The sequence below is a fragment of the Triticum urartu genome, unplaced genomic scaffold (genome assembly GCF_003073215.2).
Source record: "Triticum urartu cultivar G1812 unplaced genomic scaffold, Tu2.1 TuUngrouped_contig_8367, whole genome shotgun sequence".
Lineage (NCBI taxonomy): Eukaryota > Viridiplantae > Streptophyta > Magnoliopsida > Poales > Poaceae > Triticum > Triticum urartu.
In genome coordinates, this window is record NW_024119308.1 from 3,419 (window position 1) to 11,585 (window position 8,167).

An 8,167-nucleotide genomic window follows, 5' to 3' on the forward strand; every position below is an offset into this window, starting at 1 on the left:
CAACACGTCCAACACAAAAAGGACAGACCCAATGTTAGAAGCTCCAACACTAGGTGGGGTCTAGAGAGGGATTATACGAGGCAAGCCTTACCCCCGCACATTGCAATGCAGAGAGGCCGCGTCAAACCTTGGACCTCTTGGCACAAGTGGGAGTACTTCAGCACTGCACCAGGCCTGTCCTTCCAACATGTCCAACACAACTAAAAAGAAAAAAGAAAAAAAATGCGGATATAGGATAAAAATATAGCTATACCGGTGAATGTAAATAAATCAATATAAATCGCAACCTGAAATCATGGAAGAATTCGGCACTGAAATCCATCACTACCTAGAGGTTTCTGCTGGCACGTCCCAGTGCCTCGATAATTTAGTGTGGGATAGTGCATCAGACGCTTAGAAGAGGATCAGATCATGCGTCCTACCAAGGACCCCTTCGCCTGAACTTTGACTCTGCGGCCAGGGGGCAATGGAGGCCGGCACCAGTGCAGGAGGGATTACAGGTGGACTCCACATAACCTCGCTCTGACAAGGGCAGCGGTGGTGTAGAGAGGGAGGGAGGGAGACAAAGAGCTGTGTGTTTATAGTAGCAGAGATGATGTCGAAACATTGTAAAAATTGAATCTTCTGTGTTGTAAATTGCAGAGTATGTCATGTATATGTTTCTTGTCTACTGAATTAGGAATTGAAAAAAAAATCTCCAGTTTCTTCATAGCCTGGTCAAAGAAACATAAAATGTTACTTCTGCAAAGATTTCTTTGCCCCTTCCATGTATATTTCGGTGTTTGTATCATTTTCATCCTATTCTGTTTTGAAAAGTCTATGCAATACAACATATTAGTTGAAGCTCTCGGTTATTAGTGTTAGTGTACTTGACGTAACCCTTGTCTTACAAATTTTGTTCGGAAGGATGAACGAGACTGTTCTATCATTTGTCCTTCATAGTGATTCTCTTGAAGTCCAACCAGCCATTTCATTGAGATCTTAGGCTGTGATTCCTAAATATTAATTTGGAAATCTTTCAATTACATTTTGTATTTATATTTGTTATTTATTATTTACTCTTGCAGTGTGGTAGGACACCGATTGAAGTTGCTGCCTCTAAAGGCAGTAGGGACATGGTTGAAATGCTATTCCCTTTAACTTCTCCTATTTCAACGCTGCCGGACTGGAGTATTGATGGAATCATTTCTCATGTGAAACACTTTGGTTTGAAGCCGAGGGTATGTGTTTCATTCTGTGCTCACTTGCAGTTCCATATGTTATTTATCATCACCCTGTAGTTATGTTCTTTGGCAGTTCTGTCCATTAGAGTACAAATAGTTTTAATTCACGATTGTTGTAAATTCCATTGTGCAAACAAAAAATTCCATGCACAAATTTTACTTTTCGTGCATTGCATCACTATTAGCAAACTTCTAGTCTTTGGGTATGACCTTATGGTGAACTATTAATGTGCTAGACTTAATAAAGTTATCTTGGATAATATTGTGCCAGCCCTGCAACTACGGACAATATGGGTCTAATCATGCGGTGGTAATAAATCCGTGTATGTTTTATGGGGTGCGTTTAGAAAAGATAATGTTGGATTGTTTATTAGTAGTAGAGATGCACTTTATTGTAGCCCGTAGCAACGCACGGGCGGTCTACTAGTTACTTATAATGAACTACTCCCTCCCTCCGTTTTCTAAACATACGAACTTTTATAGATTCCAACAGAGACTACATACGGATGTATAAATATGTTTTAAAGTATAGATTCGTTCATTTTACTGTATATGTAGCCTGTGTTGGAATCTCTAAAAAATCTTATATTTAGTAACGAACGGACCCTTGATGTCAAAAAAATAAACAAAGTAGTACATACCCTCCTTGATATAGACACACATACACTTGTATATATCTTTCCAATGGAAGAAACAAAGGGTGTTTAAACCCATAATTTCTAACTCATTTATGTCTACTAATCATCACACTTGGTAACTTAATATTAGAATTATTTCATGACAGTTTGTTTATGGACACATAAATGTTGAAGGGCCCTCTTAGCTAGCGATCATTCGCCTGGGGGTTAGCATCTACGAACATTTTTCATGACAGTTTTAATTTTAGGGACATGGCGATTTCTTCATACTAGCATGTCATTATTGTGTTGTGAAGGCAATATTTTTTTAAAACTTCCATCGTTTGATTTCGATCAAACGGCAGCGAGGAGATTTGCCGGGAGTTTCTTCCTGGTGAAAGTTCGTCAGTTAGCATTATCTATATATAAGATATTGTACTATTTATGGTATATTATGAACGAAATAATTCTAAAAATTAGCAATGACCCAACAGGTTGTATTGGCTGGCTTCGGCGCTGGCCTTAGTATGACGACTTTTCGACTGTCTAATACAATAAGGTTTACCCAGCTTCGATAAGGGGCGATGACAACGACGTGTCTTCGGCTCACTTCAGTAGCAGTAGCGTGGTGCCGTGGTACCATGCCACCGCATAGCACGCCTTTTGTAGCAGCTAGCTAGCAGATAATCAACTCAAATTACAGGTGCAAGGTACAGGGCGCACTGTCAAGAATAGAATCCGTGTGATTATCTGCTAGCTAGCTGCTACAAATTCAGTTTTCACACACAAACAAACAGGACCGTATAAGGTGCCATTTGTTCATCCTTGCAAGAACAGCAACAGACAAACAAGATGAACATGCCAAGTAGGGATCAACCGCATTGGTACTCGATACGTTGGCAACCATTGCCATGAACAGAACCAATCAAAGCCCAATCAAGGTCTAACCTTTGATCACTGCTAGTTCACTACCAAATCACCAATGTCAGCCATGGTAGATATATAATACTCCCTCCGTCCCATAATATACGGAGGGAATATATATTAGAATAAAATAACCAGAGCTGACCAGCGAATCGTCAACCCCAGGAACGGGGGCTCCTCATTCCTGCGGCGGCACGTCAGCCGACACTGGCAGGGACCCCCGCACCCATGGCCGCCTCCACGCCGGGGACGACGCAGCTCCTCACCTTGGCGTCCAGCATCAGGATGTCCATGTGGTCAGTGTCCGTGTCCACGGGAGTGTGCACCAACACCTTGCACCTGTACCACCATGACACCGCACTTGCTCGCCACCAACAAGAACAGCCGCTCCGGTCCTCCACCGCAGCTCCGCTGTGCCGGCTGCATCTGGACCTCGACCTCCAACATCGACACGTAGGCAACGTCAGTCACGGGCCACTCGTGGCCACGGAGCACCAGCGATGGGTCGAGGAAGCTGCAGCCGGGCTCAGGGCAGCGGCACGGCTCGTGCGGGCGCACCAGACAGTGGTCACCAACCATGCAGTACACCACGGAGCCCCCACAGCAGTACGCCATTGACATCTGTGCAAGCCATTGACATCTGTGCACGCCGGGCACTTGTTGGAGTGGTTCACGGCGCACGGGCCGCATGCCGCTTGCTTCGCCCAACACTACACAAAAACCATTTTTTTGTGTGAGAAGTAACCAGGAGGATGAGGGGTGCACATACCAACAACAATTATAGCTGCCAGGAGCACTGAACCGAACATGTACTACAATCCTATAAATAACATTGCAGAAGAAAATGTATCATGAGACTTTCTATATTGCAAAAGATGGGAGACTAAAATACTTGAAAACTTGGGAGGGTTGTACACCAATACACTGTAACCAAATCCCTCCATCACCATCAGCACTGTAGAATATTTGAAGCTTGTGAAACAAACAAAAAAGCAGGCTAACAATGCAAGCTATCTTTCTACAAGCAAACAGGCTGGCACTCAAAATTTCTAATGTCTTCCTATTTCGTTGAGGTAAAGCTTGTGAATTTCAGATGGTCCAATTCAGGTGATATTGACAAACTACGGCACGCTAATTTCATAGGGAAAATGCAATTTACTGTAGGAACTAAATTGCAGTACCGAACTCTCCCTAGATTCGAGACCATTACATGAGAACCTCGCTCCAATGGTGACAAGAGCCCAGCCATTCTCATCACTGTTATCATCTTCCTCTTCCGAGTCGTCTACCTCCTCAACCTGCATCACAAAGGCCTTCATTCTGCACAAACAACTAATCTTAGTACAGCTGAAAAATTAGAGAAAGGATTCAGTTGCAGCACATTCACGAGGACATATATTACTTGTATAGAAACATTAGTTATGAAATTTGACTATTGTTCATAACAAGTGGGAATGACCATAAGTTCATAACATATCAGAACTTTTATTTGGAAAATACCCAGGAAAAATGGCAAAACACTGCTAGGCACGGTAGCGCCAGCCTTTATTCAGATCTGTGTGTACTTTATAGTAGCCTTTCAAGCACGATAATCAAACAGGTTGTTTACCCTTTTTCTATCTTCTTTGAGATTCCCATAATTTAACCCGTACTTTCCAAGTAACCTGGAAAACAAGCACAAGGCCCAGGCCACATTAGGAATGTTGTTCTAATACATACCTTGCAAAAATACTACTCGCCCTGTTTTTGAATATAAGACCACTCCCAAAAACACATTTTCTACATATACAAGGTCACTAGCTCTCTCCCCACACTTGCCCAAGAAAATTAACTTGTTTTCTGCTTCGTATGCTGAGAAAATTAATGTGCTGCATGCATGTGTACACCTTCCTAGGGTGAGGGGCGTGAGTGATTGCTAGATTCCATGCATGTGAATTTAGTAATCTGGACGGTCCACAAAATAATATCGACAGAAACAAGATGGGGAGTTAATATGAAATTAATTACTTCTATACTTCTCCTTGAGTTTTAGTTAGTTGCCTTCTGTACAAAAACGGAGGGAGTACCATTCTGATGGATATGCGAATGAAGTAGTTACCGTTCAATCCAACACACATCATTACAGCCCAAGCTCATGCGATTAGTCTATCTGACTTGCTTCCAACCATAGTAGGGGAAACATATAGCCCACCAGTTCATTAGTCACTGAGCAAACAAGGAAAAGTAACACACTATATCAGTTTTGGAATATTTGTCAACTGGGCTATGTAAAGATAAGCAAACATTATCAGACACATGAACTTCTAGATGCACGAGTAATATACAGTCGTGTGCCATAATTACCAGAGGCAACTACTACACAGCAAAAGGGGGTGCCAATAGAAAATCTTCTTCCCTATGTTTCAACAATTGACTGGAATGTTCCAAAAAAAAAAAATCTGTCTTTTCTTTGCAATAGAAATAACGGTGTCCAGTCAAGTAAATGCTGAAAGTAAAGATCTGAATGTGTTATATAACTCGAAGATGACAGAGACTTACCAGCAACAAACTGATGTTAAATTTGATGCAACCGAGGATGTCGGTGGCAATCATAAAAGACAGAAAATGCTAGAAATTAATTGAGCAAAGTAAAGATGAATAGTCATTTTGTACCTATCTAATTTCATGATATCGGTACAGGACAATACTGGCAGCAAATCAATCGAGCGTAAACTACGAGAGAGATGCGAGATACCACTCTCCCCGTGCAGATCCTTCTCCCACCCCACACCAGATCACCATAGATATGTGCTCTCCTTCTACTCCGCCACACCTTCCCGGCTTCTACCGCAGCCATACAAATAAACCCAGTCCCAAGCAGCAGATAACCGGGCACCAAGGACAAGGATATATACCCTGAAGAAAAATAAAAGCTATTTCATGGTCTAAAAATGGTAATAAATCTTGAAAAAACACTGCTATGTTAACATGTGCCAACTTTCTTCAACATGTGGTGTTGGGAAACTTTTGCTTTGTAGAGAGTGGACAAACTTGTGTAACTTTGACGGGACTCAAAATCAAAACCAGTGAAGCAATTTCACTAACCACAATCGTTTCCTAAGAATGCAACCCAAGCCAAGGCCGCGAGACTGTCAGGAACACTCTCCATATGATTAAAGTAGTCAGTCCTCCTTCAGTCATAGCAGTTGCTTTTGCAATAGCATCATTTAGAGGCTTACAGAAATCCTACGCATTGGCAATTGATGCAGGTTTTTACATAACAAAGAAAATAAAAATGCTCAGGGATGTAAGAATCAGAAATGCATTTTCCAGATCCATCTAGCCGGCGCTATTGTATATCACGACATCCTAAGTGAAGAAAAACTCACAAGCATGTTCATGGTACTATGAAAAAAAGAGATTTCTATGCAAATAATTACCAATTTACATTGGCTACTTGTGGTATGGAGTCCCAAATTCAAACCAGCAATAGACTCCTTACTATATATTGGAATTGCGGCAAATAATCAATGGGTGTACCTATAACTAAAGGAAGCACATATCTTATTGCAGAACCAAATCTGGAACAATATGCAATTTTTAAACATTTCACCATTGTCATGTAACTAAAATTTCAAATATTTCTTTTAAGCTCGAACACCATACTGAAATGCAATAGTCATATTTGTTTGTGTCAATACTGCAACTGAATCCCAATAACGCAAAGCAATCCACATGTGAGCTTCATTAGCAATCCACCTAGTCAACAAATACTTAGTTCACCCTCCCTCATTCATGTCAACAAGCCGGCGACGAGAGGAACGCGAGAGATACTGACCTGCGCGAAGGTATCCCCGAACTCAAAGGGCTTGATGTCCATGTCCTTCTGGATCTTCTTCCTGGCGATGCACATCTTGATACTATGAAAAAAGAATTTGTCAAATAAAGTATCATAGACAAAAAAAAGGAAATTACAATAAGTTTACTCCATAATTGACATCAGACTGTAACACAATTCCTAAAGACAAGGAAATAATATCAAGATTCATCACTTTATTGTTTTCACAACTCATTTCACAATTTCGTTCTTGTTAAGTTGGCCATGAGTTATCATATGACATGGATCATCACATCAAATTTTCTTTATTTGGACCCAATAAATTCAACCACATAACTTCGAATTTAACAAAACAGGATCCTGTAATGCAACTAATATTACCCACCTACATATAGATACTGAATTAGTAAGTCAACAATAGAAGCTTAGAAATTTACAATACACGACTTAATGTGTAGGTTCTAACAACATGGACCAGGAAGATCAAGTAGCTCTTGGGAAATAAGAAAAGAACACTTAAAGCAGGGGTGCCATAGGTCTACAGTTAGCTGTATGGTTAATAATTGCAGATAACTTATAGGACATACTCACAAACATGGCAGAAATACCTCTTCAATGCCTTTTCCTGAAGCTCTTGCCCTCTGCAGCCGTTCGTGTTCAAGCCACACTGAAAGACCCTGCTCAATAGAATCACTCGGTTTAGTTCTTGGTAACTCCTATGCTCAATAGTTTCCTCCAGGAAAAACACCATAAAAAGGTGAACCGTTTAGTGCACAACATAGCAGTCATTACTGAATACTCACCGGCCATCCATGACGCAGATCATCACACAAGAATACGAGATACATAAAAGTTTTGTTTTATAGAAATCAACAGCAAAAAATAAACAATGACTCATTCTCACTAGTGATAACTCTTAGGAGTTCTGATAACTGCAGTGTCAAAAACAGAATAAAAGTTGAGCAATCAATACAATAATTGGGTAGAACTAAAAATCATGAGGGGTTCTAAGTGGCTCATCGATTTACATTTTAGCTAGTAAACCAAGCACAGTTATCAAAGAACGAATCAAGAAACGCCCAAGGCAATGGATATCAAAGAGACAACCCAGAACAAGGCGAGAAGAAACCTTGTGCCTCTCATATTGTAGTCGTTCCGGCGATCTGCGGAGGCGCAGGAAGCAGGATGGTGAGGAAATAGGCACCAGGCATCTCGGCCAGATCACTGCGCCGCCTCCCGTGTCGACATAGATAATAGATCGAGGCCACTGCTGCCGCCTTCTCCTCCCACCCGCTCATTGTGCCGTCCTGCCGACGCGGGCGTGCATCCGAGGCACGGGAGCGCCGTCCAGGAGGCACAGCAGCACGAGAGAGCACGGTAGGAGACGGATACGACCGGATCAAGGCGCCGTGGCATCGTCGGCTATGAGGAGGACGACCGCGCCGAAACCCTAGAGGGGTAAATCCGATGCAGGCAACCACATCAGGACGGGATCGACGAATCGATGCGGTGGAGCATATAGAGCGCGAGGAGAGGAAGAGATTGGCAGCCACCACAACGGCGGGGAACCCCCGAGGTCGGTGGGA

General features: G+C 42.1%; 1 protein-coding gene across 8 annotated transcripts; it reads right to left on the reverse strand.

The window, feature by feature from the left end:
* Positions 1-2,706: 2,706 nt before the first annotated feature.
* LOC125531907 lies at positions 2,707-8,159 on the reverse strand. 8 transcript variants are annotated; one of them, XM_048696129.1, is made up of 8 exons: positions 7,711-8,159; positions 7,190-7,258; positions 6,582-6,663; positions 5,499-5,659; positions 4,863-4,969; positions 4,374-4,428; positions 3,975-4,084; positions 2,707-3,474 (listed from the first exon to the last, which is right to left on the reverse strand). In XM_048696129.1, the coding sequence occupies exons 6-8, from the start codon at positions 4,400-4,402 to the stop codon at positions 3,062-3,064; spliced, it is 552 nt and encodes a 183-aa protein (XP_048552086.1). In that variant the 5' UTR covers positions 4,403-4,428; positions 4,863-4,969; positions 5,499-5,659; positions 6,582-6,663; positions 7,190-7,258; positions 7,711-8,159; the 3' UTR covers positions 2,707-3,061. The 8 variants fall into 8 exon arrangements, 6 of the variants coding, with proteins under 6 accessions (XP_048552086.1, XP_048552087.1, XP_048552084.1 ...); XM_048696130.1 differs by having other exon boundaries at positions 5,417-5,659; XR_007293598.1 differs by having other exon boundaries at positions 3,946-4,084; positions 4,863-5,659.
* Between the last annotated feature and the right edge of the window lie 8 nt (positions 8,160-8,167).

Coding starts and splice junctions, on each gene's coding strand:
- LOC125531907 (XM_048696127.1), bottom strand. CDS start 4,900: ATGAGCTTGGGCTGTAATGATGTGTGTTGGATTGAACG. Junction 4,085..4,862: donor GATGTGTGTTGGATTGAACG/GTAACTACTTCA, acceptor TTGTTTGTGCAG/AATGAAGGCCTTTGTGATGC. Junction 3,475..3,974: donor CATTGGAGCGAGGTTCTCAT/GTAATGGTCTCG, acceptor GTTTTTGTGTAG/TGTTGGGCGAAGCAAGCGGC.